General features: G+C 50.3%; 1 protein-coding gene across 50 annotated transcripts in view; it reads right to left on the bottom strand.

The window, feature by feature from the left end:
- LOC135259824 (lipopolysaccharide-responsive and beige-like anchor protein) overlaps positions 1 to 22,531 on the bottom strand; it is a 207,272-nt gene that overhangs the window by 111,998 nt on the left and 72,743 nt on the right. For all 50 annotated transcript variants that reach the window (XR_010331386.1, XM_064344595.1, XM_064344597.1 and 47 more), the window contains 4 exons: positions 22,312 to 22,445; positions 19,562 to 19,623; positions 9,972 to 10,036; positions 8,543 to 8,651 (listed from right to left, as the gene is read on the bottom strand). Coding sequence is in view for 49 of the 50 variants with exons in the window: in XM_064344595.1 (XP_064200665.1) it covers positions 8,543 to 8,651; positions 9,972 to 10,036; positions 19,562 to 19,623; positions 22,312 to 22,445 (370 nt within the window). In the remaining variant the exon portion in view is untranslated. The remainder of the gene's footprint in view (positions 1 to 8,542; positions 8,652 to 9,971; positions 10,037 to 19,561; positions 19,624 to 22,311; positions 22,446 to 22,531) is intronic.

Here is a 22,531-nt window from a genome sequence, read left to right as displayed (position 1 = left end):
ACTGAAACCTTGAGGCATATGCATATAAGCAGTTTTACAGTTTCTCCAGCAATTTATTCCTTGGCAAAAGAAAAGACATGAAAACCACATTTACATGGATGTAAACCGTAACACGAAATATCTTCTTTTATGAAAATTGAATGACTTAGCATAGCATTAGCATAGCATAAATGCAAGACTGTTCTTTCGCAGGACTGTCGCTGTACGTGAAGCGTGCAGGGCCTCAGCTCGCTCTCTCCTCGCTGCGATGAAAAACCGCGTCGGACGACCGCGGCCAGCTCAACATTATGAATTATTAAGCGCGGCCTCTCGTTGTCAGGTGAATTACGGCTTAGTAACGTCCCCGGCTCGCGCACTCGGGACCCCGCTAATGGCGATAGCCGATCTCCGAGCGCTAGCAGGTAGCTTGTTTTTCACCTATAAATAGCGCCCGAAGCCGCTCTACGGAAATTAGCCGAGCGATAGCTATCGGCGCAAGGGTGAGCGCGGCGCTAGGCTAAACCAACCAGCTCCCGGTGGGCAATGCCACTGGCCGATCACTCTCGGTTAGGATCCGGCAGGAGGCAGGGACAGGCGAATTCGCGGGAGTGCGTGTAGTTCGCGTCCCAAGGTCAATGCTCGACTTACCGCGAAAAGACGTCCAGCGCGCCCGCGACATGGCGGCAGTCTCTTGAAGGACCATTAGTTCCGCTCTCTGACAAATGGAACCCCGGGAGAGCATCCGATTGGACCCATCAAGCATTTTTCAGACGTCGGCAGTGTAGCGAGGACCCCGAGGGCGATGGCCTTTAAGCCAAAACGGAAGCGTGTTGTTCTTCGTCTGTCAGCGGCGCGCTCACACTAACGCTGTGCTCCCGTGGAAACGCGACCATTACACCAGCCCGGGATGGACGTTTTTTCATTCCCTCCTCTCCTCGTCGAAAGGCGCGGACTCCCATCTCAGAAAGACCGTCGCCATGTTACACACGGCCCGCGCACACGGACTCAAGCGTACGTTATCACGCTTCCACACGCGCCCAGCCGGCCCGCGCACACGGACTCAAGCGTACGTCATCACGCTTCCACACGCGCCCAGCCGGCCCGCGCACACGGACTCAAACGTACGTCATCACGCTTCCACACGCGCCCAGCCGGCCCGCGCACACGGACTCAAACGTACGTTATCACGCTTCCACGCGCGCCCAGCCGGCCCGCGCACACGGACTCAAACGTACGTTATCACGCTTCCACGCGCGCCCAGCCGGCCCGCGCACACGGACTCAAGCGTACGTCATCACGCTTCCACACGCGCCAGCCGGCCCGCACACGGACTCAAACGACGTTATCACGCTTCCACACGCGCCCAGCCGGCCCGCGCACACGGACTCAAACGTACGTCCATCACGCTTCCACACGCGCCCAGCCGCCCGCGCACACGGACTCAAACGTACGTTATCACGCTTCCACGCGCGCCCAGCCGCCCGCGCACACGGACTCAAACGTACGTTATCACGCTTCCACGCGCGCCCAGCCGCCGCGCCACACGGACTCAAGCGTACGTCATCACGCTTCCACACGCGCCCAGCCGGCCGCGACACGGACTCAAGCGTACGCTTACGCCATCACGCTTTCCACACGCGCCCAGCCGCCCGCGCACACGACTCAAGCGACGTCTCACGCTCAACACGCGCCCAGCTGGCCCGCGCACACGGACTCAATCGTACGTCATCACGCTTCCACGCGCGCCCAGCCGGCCCGCGCACACGGACTCAAGCGTACGTTATCACGCTTCCACACGCGCCCAGCCGGCCGGGGGTGCGGATGGTATTAATCCTCAGACTGCTGTTTCTGATCCCGGAGCGGTCTCACGCGGAACTCGCCGGGCCTTTCTCTTACATCTTAATAACTCTGCGGCCCCGGGGGAAAAGTCCGGGGCTTTCTGAGAAGTTCAGAGTGTGATCCGCAGGGTGTTAAAAAGCTCGAATAGCACCACGGAGGGGAGGGATAGGGTGATAATCGTACCAGCCTGCTCATACGGAACCTCTGCTCTCAGACAGAAAGAGGAGGTTTCGTTTAAATTCCATTAAAGTGGGATGAAGGCAACCGGCAGGGGTATGAACCCCAGTCTTCACCACGATTTCGATTCACGTGGCAACGGTTCGATTTTTGGCAATGTCACAAAGTTTGCTATTATACGATCCAAAAAAATTCAAAATAGTAAGACAGGATCGATAGATATGATGCAGCTAACAGAATCCTGTTACAACCTACACTAAAACAAGGTTAAGAGTACAAAAACCTACTGACGTCATGTTTAACAGAAGGAAGCCGAAAATGTAAACAACAATGACGGCAGAGTTGCAAGACCGGCATAATATCAGAGACATTTAAATAAGCATTTCGCTATGATTCATAACAATATGTATCTATATTTGCACATTGTATTGACTATATCGAATCGTTTCCCTTTGAACCGAAAAGTAGATCCGGACGCACGTATCCCTACGCCCCCCACAGCAGCCGGCACGCGAAACGGAGTGATGCCTCTCCCGGCCTCGCACCTCCGTATCGAGGGGCTCTCATCTGCCCCCCGTGCCCCGAGAGCCACCCCACTCCATCCCCCCCGTGAAGGCCCATAAAAAGAGTTTAATCCCCCTCTCCCTCTCTCCCCTCTCCCCCCTCTCCCCGGGAGCGCGCACCCTCTCCCCGTCGCGCCTCTCCACAGGCCCCGCATCATCCCAGGATCTTTTTCGCATTAAGGACCCCATTAGGAGGAGAACACCGGGAGGTAATTGAATTTCCGTTGGGTTATCTCCGTCTCTGTCAGCCCCCGCCGCGGTAATAACTTACTCTCGGGAGGGAGGATAACTCAATTCCGTCCGGCCCCGGCATGTGCTACGAATCTCCCAAGCCGAGGTGCGTCTGAACCGCCGCTCCCCCCCCTCCGTCGAGGGTTCTTGCGGGCGCGATCTCGGCCTGACTGGGGGGCAGGCATAAATTCGTTTTTTTTATCAGTTTAATAATTCACTTGCCGGTGTCGTCCGCGTCGCCGCGGTTACGGTCGCTTATCGCTGCGTCTTCTGCCGGGGTGGACTGTAATTCCCAGGGTGTCCATTTATGACATTTCACATACTGTACTCGCGCGGTCTGAAGTGGAACGTGTGCTGAAGCACTCCACACCTTCTCTTTTTTTGTGGGTGGGGGTTTAGTATACAGACGTGCAAGGGCTTCAACAGATAGGAGCTACACTGATTTAGCGACATCTCACAAGTAGTTAGTGCAAAGTACAGTAAGCATACCTGTGTGCTGAATTATCATCCCTAACATGCCAATCAAAAATCCCTGAATAATTCCAGTAAAATGCAAACATTCTGTGAATTCTGGTTTGTTGTAAGATTCGTACAAATTCACTATTCAAACCAACTATTCAAAGAGCTAGGGATAGACAGAACAGAAGCAAAACACAAGCTTCATACGAAGCACCAGAGCAAGCCTTGCAAAAACAGCTAAAACCACATTGACACTAAAAGTTGAGTGGTTCTGTGCGCAACTTTCACTGTTTACTTTACAAACAATCCAGTTTGAGTCGAACTCAAAAAGACACTGGTGTGAGGAGAGATACTCTTCACAAACGTATATAATACAAGCCACATGTGTGCCATTTTAAATACAGACAACTTCTATTCTGGCATCAATCGATAAATGGCAGATAAATTCATAAAATGAAATGAATCAATCATGCAAATTTTCCTACTTAAATATAACATGAAAACAAGTAAGGTTTTAATGATTTAAATATTTCGGAAGAAGTATGATCAGAAGTGTAAGATCCACCATTTGGGCTGGTGTGCCCTCCTGGGCAGACCTTTTCCCAGACTGAAAGATAAAAGCCGAAGCCCCCCGCCTTCCCCCCCCCCCCCGAATCCAACGTGCACCGCAATAACAAAAAACCGAAGACAGCGAAACGATTTCACCCGCGGGCCCCGTTCGACGGCCACTTTTTTTTATTTTTCACTGCGGCGGCTTAAAATGAAAGTGGTGGCTGAAGAAGAGCAGGAGGAGGAGGAGGAGGAGGAAAATCAATACGGCAATATCAGCGCGCGCTCATTGGCCGTCGCCTCCCTCAGGAGGTCACCGCGCGGCGCGCCCTGAGCGAGAGATTCAATCGTGAGACGCATCGGGCGCGCTCGGGCCCCTGATTAAACCCAGAGGGGCCGCGGCTCGAGGGAGGGAGGAGGGAACCTCAACACGAGAAACCCCAACGCGGTGGACCGAGAGAGTGAGAGAGTGAGAGAGAGAGTGAGAGAGAGAGAGAGAGAGAGAGAGAGAGAGAGAGGGAGAGAGAGAGAGAGAGAGAGAGAGAGAGAGAGAGAAAGAGAGAAAGACAAGAGGGGATGGCGAGCATGTCCGACGCGGGTCAGAATAAAGCGGCTTCTCCTGCTGAGGGAGGGTGTGGCTACGGTCCGGGCGTGTCTGAATCACACAGCGGCCTGCGGTTGGGCTGGCTGAGTGAACGGGTTAAATGTAATGCTGGCGCAGCTCTACGAATCGTCCAATCGATTAAATCCCACGTGAAAATGCCACAGCGTGTAATCTCTCTCCAGTCATTGTGTTCGGCTCTCCCTCTACAGGAAAGCGCACCTGACACCACCGAGCCTGCCCTGGGAACGCACAGGCACACAATGCACTACGCAACGTCAGCACAAAAACACCGTTAAAATGCACGCGTCTTTTTCCACTTTCCTTCATCAGTGCAGCATCGTAGCAATCTCGCTAAAACTGCATTTGCTTGCATTTCTTTTCAATTTATCCGCAAATAGCTGCAGTATTTACACTCGAAAACCCCGACAGGACGGATAAATGGACCCGCATGAAACCGCAAGCAAGCGTAGATGCCACGGGCCACTCTTGCTGGCGAAGCGGCCTAAATTTCCCCCCGACGGGGCGGGCATGACCGTAAATGTTCGCAACGTGCAGAGGTCTTTGCACCTGAGCTGATGGTCAGAGCGCCGTCTTCCCATCTCCTGTCCTGGAAGGGCGGTTGCCTTTCTGCAGTGCTTCTGCAAACTTCACAAAGTACTTAGCGTAGCATAGCGAGCTCCCCTTTAATAAATACACTGTATCAATACAGCGCAGTTTTACACAAACCCCATTGCGATTCACACGGTACGAATACGCCGAGATAGACAATAAGAGCGGGACGATAATAGGTGGTGTAAGAGCGCACAGCTCATTACTCCTGGGTGGAGGCGGCGGCTTTTTTGATTTGTGTGTTTATTTGCTGAAGAGCTGGGATAAGCAGTCTCAGGGCGTCCTGCGGAGCGCACGTCCACACCTCTGTGATACCACAAAGCCCAATTATTCTGTATTCCCCAGCTCAAACAGTCCCCCGAGTACACGCGCCGACCCCCCTGCACCCCCCCCCCCCACCCCCCCGTTCACCGTGGAAACGAGGAAAAGAAAAAAAAAAAAGGCAGCGAGGAGCACAAATGAAGGTGTTCGGCGGGGCGGCTGGCGAACATGACCGCGGGCGGGGGGGGGGGGGGGGGGTGGGGTGCTCATTTGCGCTCGCGTTCAGTGGGGTGTGAGCGTCGGGGGCTGCCAGACCTGTCAGCGTCTCCAGACGACAGCGACAGCGACCCAACCCCCCCCTGGTCGCGGCTGCTGTGTCACGCACCGCGGATCTTCATGAGGCCGCCGGGCGGGCCTGGCCGCCCCTAATGATCATTGGGCAATGGAGTGAGTGTTTCATCTGTCACGCCCGCACCCTGGGGGTTACGAGGGGGGAGCATCTCACACACACACATGCTCACACACACGCACGCTAATACTCTCACTACACACACACACACGCACGCACAAACACACACAAGCACTCTAATACTCTCACTACACACACACTCTCTCATAATACACACACACGCACACACGCACGCTAATACTCTCACTACACACACACACGCGCGCACACACACACACACACACTCTAATACTCCAGCATCTCACACACACACACACACTCTAATACTCTCACTACACACACACACTGTCATAATACACACACACACACTCACACACACGCACTCTAATACTCTCACTACACACACACACTCTCATAATACACACACACACACGCACTCTAATACTCTCGCTACACACACACACACACACACACACACTCGAATACTCTCACTACACACACACACTCTCATAATACACACACATACCACACACGCACTCTAATACTCTCGCTACACACACACACACACACACACACACACTCGAATACTCTCACTACACACACACACTCTCATAATACACACACACACACGTACACTAATACTCTCACTACACACACACACGCACTCTAATACTCTCGCTACACACACACACTCTCATAATACACACACGCACTCTAATACTGTCACTACACACACACACTCTCATAATACACAGACACACACACACACACGCACTCTAATACTCTCACCACACACACACACTCTCATAATACACACACACACACACGCACTCTAATACTCTCGCTACACACACACACACGCACTCTTATACTCTCGCTACACACACACGCGCGCGTGCACGCACATGCTCACACACACGCACTCTAATACTCTCACTACACACACACGCTCTCATAATACACACACACACACACTCTAATACTCTCACTACACACACACACACACTTACACCTGCACGTACGCACACACAAATACTCTCACTACACACACACACTCTCAGACAGGCACACGCACGCACACACACACTAATACTCTCACTACATGCACACACACACAAACACTCTAATACTCTAAACATACACACTACTGTGTGACATCCCCAACACCCTCCACACCAACCTGAGACAGCCTACAAGACTTTCCCAACACCTCAGAAAAGACCAGCCAAGAACCAGCCCAACCACCCATCAGACCACACATGAACCGGATAACCGGGCAGCTCACACATGGACACCATCTACAAGCTCTCTGAATAGAGCCGTAATGGAGCCTGATCTAAGAGACAAGAGTACAGTTGCTCACTCCCGCAGTCATTCACTAACACAGCTCAGAGCAGAACTCGTGTCAGCAGGACTCTCCTGGCGAGAGGCCGTCCGGCAGGAAAGATGAAGAGCTGTGGCAGAAGCCCAAAGTTTCACAAGACTACCGAGATAGCGCGCTTAATATACTCCAACTGGATAACTTTTCCCCAGTTAGCAATTTCCGCATTCTATATTCATTTGTATCATTATTCATTTTTTGCTTTGCGAGGCAGTTTACTTATATAATCCACTTATGCAGCTGGTTACCCACCAAGCAAACTCAAGTTAAGGTCACGGATAAAAACAGCACTGAGCCACGCGGGAGTCGAACCCGCAGCTTTCTTCTTAGAGCCCGGTTCCCCGAAGACGAAAACTTACTGCCGTAACTGTACTTTTCACAATACTGCCCCCCCCCACCCGCACCCCCACCTTCCCCATCAGCAAAACCTTGACCTTAAGAAGTCAAGGAGTTTTACAGCTCAGGAGTGGAACTGCGCAGGTTTTAAACGCGGACCCTCTGGGACGGCGTTCGCAGACCCGAACCCTCTCCCCCCACACCCCCCCTCCCCCCCACCGTGCGGAGTCTGCAGTTTCAGTGTCGGCCGGGTTACCGAACAGCGCGGCCATCTTGTTTTTGCAGTCTATCCCACGGGGACCGACGGAAGTGAGAAGAGGTTAGCGGGCGTGCGCTATCATCTCCACGCCTGCAGAACGGAACCGCTAATGCAGTGCGTAAAATATGCGTTAAATAACGCCTGGAACCCTGGTCTCATGGGTGTGACGTAACGCGGCGTATTTTCATCTTTGCAATGTCAATCTTGTCAGACACAACATGTATTATTTTAAATTTTTTAAATTGGATATACGTTTGTTTCCTGGTGGGGTTCCAGTACATTCTTTTGACCCTGTGGAAGGCTATGCAAAATGGCAAACCCATAATTCACCCTGTTTGTTAAATGTACTCAATGCTAAGCCCTTTGTGGTCCAGCTCTCCTAATTTTTTAGGGTCAGTCATTTGTAAAGTTACCCAGCTAAGGGCTAATTTTCGTACTGACGGCTGCCTGTTTGCTTGGGGTTAGCGGTGGGGCTGCACCTCGACCCTCCCCTCAGAGGGGGGCTTCTGTTGATGTAGCGCTGTTTAATGGGATCTGATAGGGCTCGCAGTAAAACATGCAGGGCGCTACAGCAGTGTGCGTCTGACACGGTGGGGGGGGGGGGGGGGAGGAGGAATGCGGCCAAAAAAAACTACAGACTGGCGGCCTGGCGGGGTAAATCAGCACTGAAGCTGTATGACCATCTCTAACTGCAAAGAGCCAGACCAGGAAGAGATCAATAAAGACAAGCCAGACTTGCATACATTTATCCGGATGGCACAGCCTTCTACTCGGGTTAAGTAACGCGCTCGAGCATCACTTAACCCGGAACGCTCACTTAACGTGCAAGCGGGATTTGAACCGGCAACCCCCCCTGTTTGGGATTGCGGCGGTGGACGGGCCTCACCTCGAACTCGGCGTGCTTGTGGATGTCCTCCGCCCGCTGTCTGCTCAGGATGAACTCGGCCTCGTTGGCCACCCTCACCAGGTGATCCTTCATGGTGTGACTCAGCAGCCTGGCACGGGGAGAGAGACACACACACACACACAAAACACACACACATTAGAACAATTATAGATATAGAATAATTAGATTCGGAGTGATTGTTGAATCGATGGGAATGTGAACTACTGATCTGAATAGGTGTGATTAAGCATGACCCAAGGAGTTAAAACTTGCACAAACGTGTTCATTAGTTACTGTTAACAACACGCTTAATAAAACATGAATGTGTAATAAAACATATACGAATAACGCTTGCATCAATCCACAGCACCCAATGTCTGGGGAGCTGGTCTGGTATTGACAGGAATCACCTCCAGGTTCGTCAACATTAATTGATTTGTTAATGATATGCATCGGACATGGGCGGGGGGAGGGCTGAGGTGTTGGGGGGGCGGAGCCTGAGTCTGAGATTGACAGGCAGAGAGTCTCTGTGTATCTCTGTGCCCTAATAAAACGCTCATCAGGAGGAGCCCTTCGCCGCCCTCGGGTCAGGGGGGGTCGGGACTGTGCGAAGTGGAACGACAACAGACCGCGCCTCTTCCCCCTGTAACCCGACGCCGAAGTTTCGGCAGCTGGACCCCTGGGCGACCCCCCTCCCACGGCTCCGGCCTCATCAATGACGGTGCTCCAGCTGCCGGGCGCTACCGCCGCCGAAACCCGCTATCCCACCTGGACCAAAGGCCGGATGTCCCCTTACGGCACGCTAGCATAACGTGCGCTAACGTGCTGTGTGTGAGCACTGCAGCTCCCCTGGACCGGTTACCTCCGAGACTCCTCTGAGAACATTCAGCGCAGGCACAGCGCCCTGTGGCACAAGCTTTTATACATCAGTCTTGTAAAGGCACTCTAGTTTTGCGCACTTTGGGCATCCCGCCAACTTTCTTCACCAGGTTTCACCCTCAATGACGGCTTGTTTCAGATCCTGAGCCCCAGTCAATAGACAAGAGCTTAATAACAATATGGAGTACAGAGAAACAGTCCCCAGTGAGTGAGAGTGCTGTTAGGGGGATGGGGGATTGGGGGCGGGGGGGTAACCCTTGTGATTGAGTTGGGGGGGGGGGGGGGGGGGGGCGAGACAGCCGCTCTCACGCCTGCGAGGCGTCCGGGATCACAGCCCCTGTCACCTGGCGCGTCAGCCCCCCCCCTCCCCACCCCCCCCCGCCCCTGGGGACGGGGCAGGTATTGACGGAGACTTGAACTCCCGCCTCTCCTCTCTCCTGGGCGTATTGATTTTCCTGTGGCGGCCCGGGGGCGCAGTATTGGATTGGAGGGGGTGAGCGTAATGAAGAGGCGGCTAACGCGCGCGGCGCGGCTCCCCGAGCATAATTACCTCCCCTCGTTGACGAGCTCGATGAAGGCCAGCCCGGCGTTCTTCTGGATGGAGTTCTGCCATTCCTGTGAAACACACAGACAACACACACACTCTCATTACAGCTGAAATACACCACCTCTCTTCCACACACACACACTCTCATTATACCTGAAATACACCACCTCTGCCACACACACCAACACCAAATACAACCACAACTTACACTCTCTCACACACACACACACACTCTCATTATACCTGAAATACACCACCTCTCTTCCACACACACACACACTCATTATACCTGAAATACACCACCTCTCTTCCACACACACACACACACACACACTCTCATTATACCTGAAATACACCACCTCTCCTCCACACACACACACTCTCATTATACCTGAAATACACCACCTCCTTTCCACACACACACACACAATAACGTCAGATGGAGGCACGGAGTTTGAAACCACTATTTTTCCTCCAAGAAAGCCAAATAAAAACTGCATCAAAAACCTTGCCGTCACGAAACCGACGTGGCACAATGGGTGTAACTTGTCGCCTGCCACTCAGAAAGGATTCCGTGGTCGAGGGGGGGGGGAACGTGAGCCGCGGGCTGAAGGACGTTAACCACGAGGCCCTGCCGCCGGGCCCCGAGCCACGGCCGCGCTGCTGCTACGGCAACGCCGATCCATTTTATACGAAGTTTCGCAGAGGCGGCGATGAGCTGCCCAAAGAAGAAAGCGGCAATCGCCCATAAATATTCCAGTTTGCTTTACAGGCCATGTAAAAACCGTACAGCACCAAATACGGCACACAGGAAATACTATTAATGTTCTGCTGGGAGATTAAGTATGCTTATTATACATGCATAACAGATATGCAAGCACTGGCTGTAAAGCAGCCTAACAAGCCCTTATGTCAGAATATTATTTCATAAATTAGCATGTTTTAGATTTTCTATATGAGATGCCAAGTAACAAATACAAACATAATGAAGTGAAATCTACCCATAGACAGAAATGATCAAAAATAAATGGGGGGGACAAACAAAAAATAGGAAACAAATGTTTTTAGATTTGGATGACTCAGTAACATCAGCTGTATCATTCCATCCAGTCCATGAGGATGTTGATGACCTCTGACCTTTGACCTGCACTCCTCGAGGAGCCATTTCGCTTCCTGCTTTCTGATCCAATCGGCTACCTAAAGGACCTTTTCCGTCACCTTAATTCAGAATGACAGAGGCTTGTGGGGATTTATGCTCAGCCCTCTCACTGTTGCACCACTACTGAAACACCGCAGACTGCTGACATATACAAAATAAGGTGTTTGTGTTTGTGTCAGTGCAAGACCTGAAATGATAAAACTGTTTGCTCAGACTGTCAAACTAAACTGTACCTTGCAGAATTATATGATTCCAATATTTAAAAAAATCAAAATATCAAAAAATGTTTTTATTTGCAAAAGATACAGTACCGAGTAGCGCCAAGGAGCTAAATGCTACATGTTTGATGCAGTGCCCATAACAGTTTAGTGGTTATGTTTCCTCTGAGTGAGTATCAGCAGCAGTGGAGAGCTGTTGCGAAGCCATCATCTCACTGAGTGAAAATTAGCCTATCGCACTGCACACACCTGGGGTTTCCGCAGGGCTCTGCTTTTCATTGGACGATGCAGAGAGGCCTCACTTGGCTCACGATAGCTTAATACAAAGACGGTACTTTCTAGTGATGTAGGTGCAGGCCAGGCCTGCTCTCTCAGCTGATGGGACGCACAATCGCAGGGGTACTGTGGACGTGAGGGCAGGGCCGATGGGGACCTCCTTCCTCCAGGGCAAAAGCCCATTCTTCTTGTGTACTTATCAACCCCAAAGAGACCTCAACCCTCCTTGCTTTTCAGTTTCAGTGAAGAAAACTATACGTCTCTCAACACGTAGAGGATTATAGGAAGTCAACACCAAGCACATATTACCATTGCAGCTCCTGGAGTTCTTTTACTAAAGGCAGACATAAAAGGTAAACAGCAACTAGACTTTAAGAGATACAACCAATTTATAGTTGATTTTAAAACTCAAAATTCTGAGCGTGCAAAATGTCTCTCTCAGCAGAGGAAGGTTCTGTTTTTTGAGTAAAGTGAGTAAAGTTCAGAACGCTGCTTACTTCTTCTCTCGATGCAAGCAAAAGTGAGGCTGCACAGCAGCGAACGCCACTCTCAATCAGGGGCGGCCAGCTGCACTTTGTTTAGTCTCGAGTTGATGAGGGTAGCTCGGCCGTCACAGTGTGCGCCCCGAAAGCCGGGCCACGTCCCTTTCATCATTAGCGCTGATCCCCGATGTTTAAACCAACAACGACCAGACCGGAACGCCAAAAAGAACCCCGCACGCACAAAATAATAAACACTCGTTTGATTCGAACGGGTTCGCGTACCGCGAACGTATCCGATTAACCGGCTAGGAAGCAGGCGGGAAAGCGCTATCGACCGCGTGCATCTTTAGCGATTTTACGTTTGCGAAGGTCACTCTTATCGGAAACGAACCCGAGCGCGGAAAAGGTCGGTTCTCTTATCGTCCTCCGCGTATCGCAATGACATCTGACAGGACGAGCGGATTTTAACTGCCGCTGTGAGAGAGGCGTGACGCTCGCCCGCCCACGCGTGCAACCTCAGATGCTATCTGGCCCTGAGGAAACCAGCCTTCGGAAGAAACGCTCGGGCAGATCTGAATGGTAATTGCAGAACGCTCAGCGAGGGACTTACGAAGGAACAAACATTCTTTCAACGGCCTTTAAAGGAATAAGCCACGGTAAATCTGTACATAATTTTGATCGGAACAGCGTCATCGTGATACTCCACTGGCGCAAACACAACTGCAACGGTTTCTGCTTCCAAAATATCTGAGTCTCCAGCTTCTTCACATTGAAACAATAACAATTTTGGAGTTTTTTTTTTTTTGACACGGAAAGGTTCGCTATAAATCTGCAAACGTGAAGCTGTACTGCTTCTGTTGAGTCTTTGTATTTTTTCCATTTATGGTGGAATGGAACCGAAGGCGTCCAGCGCATCGTAATATTTCCCTCCGCGCGACAGCGCATTAGCGTCCGCGCGCGAAAGATGAAATACGGCGCTGCGATTTTTTTTAAAACCAAACACGCGGCGACAGCCGCCGTCTATAAAAACGATAAAGCCGAATTCCGAGCCTTGTTTGCTGGAAGGAAGACAGACCCTTTCTTATTCGCCGCGGCAGCCGGGCGCGCGCTTTTCACAGACTGTTTATAAACAACGCCACATTTTCACTGTTTTTTAGCGTCGTCTCCGCTGTCCAGACAAAAAACTGTAAAGTGGTCTGTGCCGAAAAGAAAACTTTACTTTAGGTCCCCCGCCCGCTAGGCCCCGCTTCCTGTCTGGGAGAGAGTTCGCCTTCGCTGTCCGGCTCCCATCCGCAGGGGCCCGGCGCGGCTAAGTGCCCGCTGATACCGTGTTGTTTTTGGTTCGCCGCGCTGGAGAACACGGTTCAAAGGAGTGGCTCTGAAAGCAGCGTGGTGCTATCCTGCAGGCGAGACGAGAGAGAGGCGGGGAGCCTGCTCATGAGGGGGTGGGGTGGGGTTGACTCTAAACGCACTGATCTTGAACCTCGCATGTGTGTGTTTTTGCAAACGACGGGGTGTCATTCTGGCTGTGTAGAACAAGAAACTCTGCGCCCCCCACCCTCACCCCCACCCCCTCCATTTCACCGCATTCCTCAGCCCCCCTACTCCCCCCATCCTCGAGAGGTTCAGCTCTTTGCCTAACGGAACGCCTCCTGCCTGCTCGGAACCTTTTCACCGCGCCGCCCCTCCTCCGGGGGGTTTCACGAACCCGCGCGGCGTTCAGATGGCGGTTCTCCCTGACGGAGACGTCAGGCCGCGGCGTGAGGCAGGGACGTTTGTCTGTGCGCCGTACCGACAGCTATGACACGCCGAAGTGCGGCCTCTCGCGTTTTTGGGGCGTCGACGCTCGCCGCACGGTCACCGGGACCGTGCGCTCCCTGCCTGAGGGGAGCTCGGCTCAGCGTCGCTCAGGGGTCAGAGGTCACGAGATGGCAGCGGCGTGGGAAGCGAGCGTCCCTCTCCTGTTCTCAGCTTTCGCCTGAAACGCCCATCTGTTGAGACGAGGGGAGGCCCCACTCTGCTGAAATCGGTCACCAGAGAAACCGCTCGGCCGTCTCTGGGAGGAAGTGGAGGAGGTAACGTCTGCGTGGTGGAAATGTGTGGAAATGGTGTGTGTGTGTGTGTGTATACATATACACACACGCACGCATGTACAGTGTGTGATCTTATTACGCTGGGATAAAATAATTTGAAGAAACAGAAAATGATCCTTTTCAAGCTTAAAATTGCAGTCTTTGTCTATAGACCTGGATAATTAAAGAAAGTTGTTTATTTTGGTTATACATGCGACACGGAGAGTTCAGCATTTCCTTGAATTAACAATCAGAAAGGAAGAAAGAAAAAAAGCACAGGGCTTACAATCACAGCTCAAATGTTCGGAGGCCGCGGCAGTTAGAATGCACAGCCTCAACGATATCTTTTCGCTCCGGTTTAAGTTCACTTCTAAAATAAACCACGGAAGCGGTCTGCTCGATAATTAGGGGCCTGCTTTTCCGTTACCGGCCAAGCCTGCATCAGTTCCGTTCCGGGCCGTTTTTCTTCTGCGTTCACCCCTTCCCCCGGTCCTTCGCGTTACGTTCAGAAGTGTCTCGCCGGCTGAAGTTATCTGCCGTAGACCTGCGCAAAAAAACTGCCTTTCTGCTGCTGAAGCTACGCGGTCAGTTACGCGGTCAGTCCCGTTTCTCACAGAGAGAATAATAACAGACGGCCAGAGCGGAGGCTCAGACAATCGGCTATGATGTACAGGACAGAAACGCAGCTACTCTGAGATTTATGTGACAGGACTTTCAGATAGCAGACACTATAGCGTCCCCCCCCGAATGATTTCTAGTCCGTAAGCTCAGTCGCTGAGTGGCCCTTCTCATTACTTATTTATCCCGTGTTTTTGGGCTGAAGCCTCTTCTGTTTTCTGTCTTTTTTTTTGAGGTGATGTACTTCGGAACGCGGCGGGTGTAAACGCACCTTTAAATCAGAAATCGAGGTCGCGTTGTCGAAAGGAAGCGTCAGTTTGAATTAGAGGAGCGGCCCCAAAAAACTGGCTAGCGCGAAGCCGCTCGGAAAGGCGAGAAGAGGATTTTGGAAAGCGATACGGTATCTGTATCGGTCTCTGGAGCGGGCCCACTTTGACAGCTCCATCATTTGCAAGTGCTTGGATGAAATCGGCTGAAATACCGCATCAATTCCCAGTTACACAGTATGACTTAACAAAAAAAAAAAATCAGGAAGAAAAAACTGTTTTCCACAACAGACGTTTGACATTTATAGCAAAATGAACACTCGCTGTCTTTGAATAATTTGTCTCTTGACTTGAACGAGCCTAGTGACTGGAACCAAACTTGAAGTTGAACGAGGTAAAAGATTTGTGTATCTTGAGCAGTACAACCTGCAACTGTACTGTGCAGGCAAAAAAGGAGGACAGATTGGCCACTGACTGTCTGTTACAGGCAAAATGACAGATTGGCCACTAACTGTCTGTTACAGGCGAAATAAGAGCTCCTGTTCCAAGCCTGGGCGAGGCCTAGTCTGATGCAGGGTTCACTCATACAGGCACGCCGTTCCTGATGGGCAATCTGCAGAAGCTGATTAACCTTAACAGCACGCCGATGGTCTGTGGGCGGAACCCAGAGGAAGAGGAGAAAGAGCCCACAGTCACTCTATTATACTTCATATTAATCCAACAGTTAATTAATCCAATTTGCTGTGACAGACTGTAATATACCCACAGCAGTAAACTATACTGAGAGTGAGGAATGGCGTATATTGTGGCCTATGTTAGGCTTTATTACCATTTATAAAGCTGCCTATTTTACAGAGGAGAAGTCATATATTTATAAAGCTGGGTATTTTATAGAAGAAACTCATGTTAAATGACTTGTTTAAGAGGGAACTAAACAGCACTTTTGAGTTACAAGCCCAGTTTCCTAACCCTAACCATGATACTACACTGCTGCCCCAACAGGCATGTATGTAAAGGCAAAACAAGAGGTGCAGCTACAGCCAGGCAAACAAAGCAATCCATCCTGGACTACAACCCCCATCAAACTTATTCACATCACTTTGCACTCCACAGGAAGAGAACTCTCAGCGGTGCAATTTCAATGATAAAACAAGGAACCGGGGGGATGACATAGACCGGACTATTCTCCCACTGCTGTTTGCCAATGGGAAAAGGGATTAAGGATAAACCCCCTCGTCGATTTGGCCACAGTTTATAGAGAGAGCTTGTTTACACTGTTAATGAACACGTCCACTGTGTTATTCTTTACTAATTAAGTATTTGTCGTTTTTATGCTGCACTTTTCAATATGTTTTAAACAAGTAAAAAAAACCTAATTAATCATTTGCTAAAACCAATTACAAATTAGAGCGGTTTTATTTATAAACTGTATGTCAGAAAGAGGACTGTTGGTTTAATGTTGATATTAACAGATTAATGTTATCTTCAATATAAATTCACTAGATTAAAACCATTAGGTTAGACAGACATATTTCATTTTTAAAAACTATCCATTGGGAATTTAACACTTTCATACTTAGTGTATACGAATGATACAAATGATGTTAGCTATACGTTCATAAATTAATATATAATCCTGAAAGATCTTGAAAAATAGCTCACATTCACCCGACAAAATAAGAATCATCATTAGAGCTCATTTTTCAAACAAAATCTTACATGACTATTTTGGTCATTTTGCTTCAAAATGGCGTATAGTCCTGAAAAATCATGAGAAATAGCACACCATTCACCAGACAAAATAAGAATCACCATTAGAGCTCATTTTTCAAACTAAACCTTCCATGACTATTTTGGTCATTTTGCTTCAAAATGGCGGTCGCTTTGAATTCCCCTCTGTTGCTATTTAACTCTTAAAGAGTCCGCACCTGCTTCAGAGAGTGGGAGAGATCAGCAGTAGGCCCTTAGGGAAATGAGTATCTGTGAGGGTGACAAACCCAGTCGCTGAACGAATCCATCAGCCATGCTAATTTCACATCTTTAATAGGCTTACCACCGTCTTAGCCTGTTCCCTCGCACGAGATTTATATCTTCTGCTCCTGAGACAGCGTACGAGACGCATACGTATTAAATACGAAAGGGTTGCTGGAAATATGCTAATCATGAGTCAAAACCACAATATGAATGTTCTTAGTCCTGCTGACATAAGTCAGGTTATACTCAAATATCATGAAAAAGTTAAAGAACAGCTTTTATCTAAAAATTCGAACAGCTGCGAGGCATTCTTATTTACTCCCTTTGGCTTGACAGTTTTGTTTTTGAGTTTTTCCAAAGTACTGCAGATATGGAAGAAATTGCTATAGCATAGATATACACTATGTGTCTTCCCAACGTTGCCTTTGAAGTTTGAGAGGTACAGTGTCTCTCTCAGTGTACTGCACAGAGAGGGCTTTGATAAAGCCTGCTGAGAAACTTCAATCAACTGCAGATAGAGGGAAAACAAACTTCAGCTACGTCAAAACAAACAACCATTTACAATATTTGTCTACTAGTCTAACCATCTAAGAACAAAATGAACATTTGTGACAATATTTACGTAAGAGCAAAAATCTTCATTCCACCAATATTTTTTTTCCTAAACAGATTGATAACGACAGATCTTTTTATTTGTTAACAATTAAACTGTTGTTTATAATTCTAGCGTCTATTCTGATCCAAAAAGCTATTGTGAAAGGGTAGTGCGTACAGTCTTCATATTTGCGGTGATTGAAAACTCTTCAGTGGCACAAATCCCTTGATCTCTAACACCGGGAGACACTCCACCTCCCCTCTCGAAATAAATTAGGATTTTAGAGATACCGTGCAGTCCTCCCTGCCTCAGCTGAAAACTAAATGAGTCAAACTCGTCCCCATCTCCTCCCCATATCTACAGTACGTCTGTCCTAATCTTCATCCTCAATCTCTTCCTCTTTTCCTGTCCTGTCACACCACTCCAGTGTCATTTCTCAAAGACGCAAATCTGTCCTATCCCTCTCCAGTCTCACCTTCTCCGAATCGCAAAGCGTTCTGGCAAAACGCAAAATGCAGTTCAGAGCTCTACGCTCACATTTTTTCCAAACAACACGTGCACTCCCAAGTTGAAAAATTTGTGAGCGCACTAACGCACCCCAGTTAGTAGATGTGCTCCTAAATTATATTTTTCCAGTTAGCACACATTCATTTTCAGGAGGAAATACTCCTAAGATGGGAGCACTGTAGAGCCCTCCAATTACCAGAGTACAACGGTCTATGGTAAATCCCTGGGCAGGCTCAGCAAACCATAGAATACTTTTAATTCAAGGACATACTTCCCCACTATAAAACCCCATTTACGGTGACTGTGGGAGAGTTTGGTCTGGTGACTTCCTGAAGCAATTAGCGCCGATTTTCAAGGTGTGGTCCCCCCCCCTCGTTCGTTCCTGTTTTTGTTTTCCCCCTTTCCGCGGAAACTCCGGCGTGTTCCGCGGGAGCAGGGGCGACCGACCGGGGGGCCCGCGCGGCGATGCCCAGATTGGGGCTTTGATTAGATCAGCATTACACAGCGGCCTGACAGACGTGACAAATAGGCGCGTTAGACCGCGTCATTCACTCCGCCTCCCGGATGCTAGGGTTCAATCCCCCCCCTGCGCCCCTGTCCCCCCCCGAATACGCGCGGGCGAACGACACCGCAGCGGACGAGCGCGATCTCTCTATATTACCGTCGGAGAGCGAGCCCGGCGAACGGCGCCTGGTAAACAGGGGGGGAAAAACAGCGAGAGGAAGCACATTTCCGCATGGAAAATAATAAATAAATAAAAGTGATTAAGCGCGCTGGCTGAAGAAAGAGAAGGGTGATAAATCAGGCCAGTTGGGACGATCTTTTATTCATCATTTTTCCCTCTCAAAGCGCCGCGATCGGAACGCAAGCAGCTGTCCGGCCGAGGGGGTCGTTATTCGACGCTTGCGCGGGACCCTACTGCTCTATCCCGCCCCCCATTAGAGCGGCCATTAGGCCCAAGCCCCCCCCCCGAAAGCCTCACTGCACCCTATTGACAACGTGCGTCATTGATTTTTACACACCTGCTATGATTCCTTCATTTGTATTCATGACCTGTCTGTCAACATCACCTAAATAAATTTGGCAACATAGTTCCCTCCCGCCACCCCCCCCCAAAAAAAGACAAATCGATGCAAAGCAGCATTAATTTAGCGTTTATTCGCTGGGCGGCCCGGGTAAAACTCGGGTCAAAGTTTTTCGGACGGGTCGGGAACCCTTGACCCTCGCGCCAATACCAGCCCCGTTCGAGGGTGCCGCCATTATCTTTTTTCACCAAACGCATTACCGGAGCTAACGTGGAGCCACATCGCGCCACCGGGGGGAGTGTGCGGCTTAGATAAGCCGAGCGCCCTGGCTTTGCCGCCCCCTAGAGGGCGGGGGTGGAGGTTCGGGAGGGGCATGAGGAGTCAGGGACGTGGGGACTTGCCTGAGAGCAGAGCAGCATGACCAGCTCCACCACGGAACTGCTGGACTTCATACACACCAGACCTGGAGGAAGAGAGAGAGGGGGGATCAAATGTGCTGTGCTAGCGCTCACGCTGTTAGCACCGGAATCAAACACACTGCACTAGCCCTCACACTCACACAGCTAGCAAACCTCACTAAAACCAAACGTACTGAGCTAGCTCTCACACTCACACAGCTAGCAACTCACTAAACCAATGCACTGCATAGCCTCACACTCACACAGCTAGCAAACCTCATAAACCAATGCACTGAGCTAGCCCTCACACTCACACAGCTAGCAAACCTCACTAAAACCAAATGCACTGAGCTAGCCCTCACACTCACACAGCTAGCAAACCTCACTAAAACCAAATGCACTGAGCTAGCCCTCACACTCACACAGCTAGCAAACCTCACTAAAACCAAATGCACTGAGCTAGCCCTCACACTCACACAGCTAGCAACCCCTAAACCAAATGCACTGCACTAGCCCTCACACTCACACAGTAGCAAACTCACTAAAACCAAATGCACTGAGCTAGCCCTCACACTCACACAGCTAGCAAACCTCACTAAAACCAAATGCACTGAGCTAGCCCTCACACACACACAGCTAGCAAACCTCACTAAAACCAAATGTACTGAGCTAGCCCTCACACTCACACAGCTAGCAAACCTCATTAAACCAAATGCTCTGAGCTAGCCCTCACACTCACACAGCTAGCAAACCTCACTGAAACCAAATGCACTGAGCTAGCCCTCACACTCACACAGCTAGCAAACCTCACTAAAACCAAACGTACTGAGCTAGCCCTCACACTCACAGAGCTAGCAAACCTCGCTAAAACCAAATGCACTGAGCTAGCCCTCACACTCACACAGCTAGCAAACCTCACTAAAACCAAATGCACTGAGCTAGCCCTCACACTCACACAGCTAGCAAACCTCACTAAAACCAAATGCACTGAGCTAGCCCTCACACTCACACAGCTAGCACACCTCACTAAAACCAAATGCACTGAGCTAGCCCTCACACTACAGTAGCACACCTCACTAAAACCAAATGTACTGAGATAGCCCTCACACTCACACAGCTAGCAAACCTCACTAAAACCAAATGCACTGAGCTAGCCCTCACACTTACACTGCTAGCACACCTCACCAGGATCAAACGGCTGCGCTAGCGCTCACACGCATACTGTTAGCATAGCTCACTGGGATCAAACATGCTGCGCTAGCACTCACACTGCTAGCACATGGCAGCAGATCAACGCTATGCTAGTCACATGCTAGCCGTCGCGGGATCAAGTGCATCTGCACTCACATGCTAGCAGCGCAGCAGATCAACGTGCATGTAGCGCTCACACGCTGACGTCGCAGCGGATCAAACGTGCTAGCTACGTCAGCGACAACGGCAGAGCATCACATGCTAGACGTCGCAGCAGGATCAAACGTGCTATGCTAGCACTCACACTGCTAGCACGTCGCAGCAGGATCAAACACGCTGGGCTAGCGCTCACATTCATACAGCTGTAACTTTTTGCTCACACCAACCTCACTCACCCAATTCTCACTTCACTAACGATTTGTGTGTCCTGCTGAATGTGCTACTCATTAAAGTACAAGATCTCATGGACTGCTCAAGCACGTGCATCTTACCCTTATGAGTGTGATAGTCTTTGTGTCTTTTACAGTTTAACAAGCATCACTATTACTAGTCTAACACAACAAAAGAAATCCTTAAAAGTTCCCTTGCGAAAACAATAATTTATATAGCAGCACTATCCTTAGTTAACATGTGTTCAAATGGATAAAATGATATACACAGCATCGTAGGACTAAGATTCATAATTTGAAGAACAGCTTCTCTGTCGTGCAAATAAAAATGTCCTTTTTTATTCTTTTAATTTAATGTTTTGAATAAAAACTCCATGTCTGCTGCTGCGTTCTCCCCTGGACGCCCGTACCAGCGGAGCCTGACTTCAACCCCAGAGCAACAAGCGAAAAAGGGATTATGTATCCGACATCTGCAGGGGCAGCACGGGATACTAATGAACCGACAAAATGTTACTGTAAACCAATACGCGGCCGGGCCTTGTGTCGCGGCCTCAAATGGGCAGAGCATATGTCTTATTGATCCATCATATCTGCATTTTGTGAATTTCGGAGCCCGGGGGGCTATTATGTATGCAGGGAGGGGAAATGGCTTCCTGACCTCTCCACTCCCAGCTACCCGCCCCCTCCCCCCGCCCCACCGGCTATCAATCAACTTTCCATTTTGTTTGGAGGCAGGAGACATCCAAAACACTCGTATTAGTGGCCTGACCCCTGACCCCCTGCTGCGTAAAGCCCTTCCGCTGCCCTGATCAGTTATTTAGAAGATACACTCGGTGCTTCGCGAGCTTCGATTTGATTGCAGGGCTTCGCAACAAAAGAGCTATATTAAGAGTGCAGGTTTTCAAATAAGGGCCCTGTTCATTATGGGTTGGGGTGGGTCGGGGCGGGCCGGGGCGGAGAAGGGCTGGATGTGTTTCGGAGACAGATCCCGGGGCGAGACTCAGGTCCTCAGAGGGGAGGGGCTTGTTTAGTTTATCAGAGATACACTCTAGTGTAAAGGAGGAAGTGGAGTGAAGTGTGTGCTTTTGATAATGTCCCTGCCTTTCCTAGTCCCGCCCACCACCCCTAACCTAACCCCCCCTCTTGATGACCCCCGCCCCTCCCGGTACTCACTGGTGCCCTCGATGAGCAGCTCCTGCCCGTGGCTTCCCAGGAGCGTCCGGGACAGGAAGGGGGCGAAGTCCACGAATATCTCCCTCAGCAGGGGCGCGGCTTTCTCCAGGGCGTGCTCCAGCCTCTCCGAGATGCTGCGGGGGTAGGGGTGGGGGTGGGGAGGGACAGCAGCGTGAGAAGGGTGTTGGGGGGGGGGGGGGGTTGAGGGGGGAGAGAGAGA

The sequence above is a fragment of the Anguilla rostrata genome, chromosome 7, assembly GCF_018555375.3.
Source record: "Anguilla rostrata isolate EN2019 chromosome 7, ASM1855537v3, whole genome shotgun sequence".
Taxonomy (NCBI): domain Eukaryota; kingdom Metazoa; phylum Chordata; class Actinopteri; order Anguilliformes; family Anguillidae; genus Anguilla; species Anguilla rostrata.
This window is presented reverse-complemented; position numbering and strand designations above follow the sequence as displayed.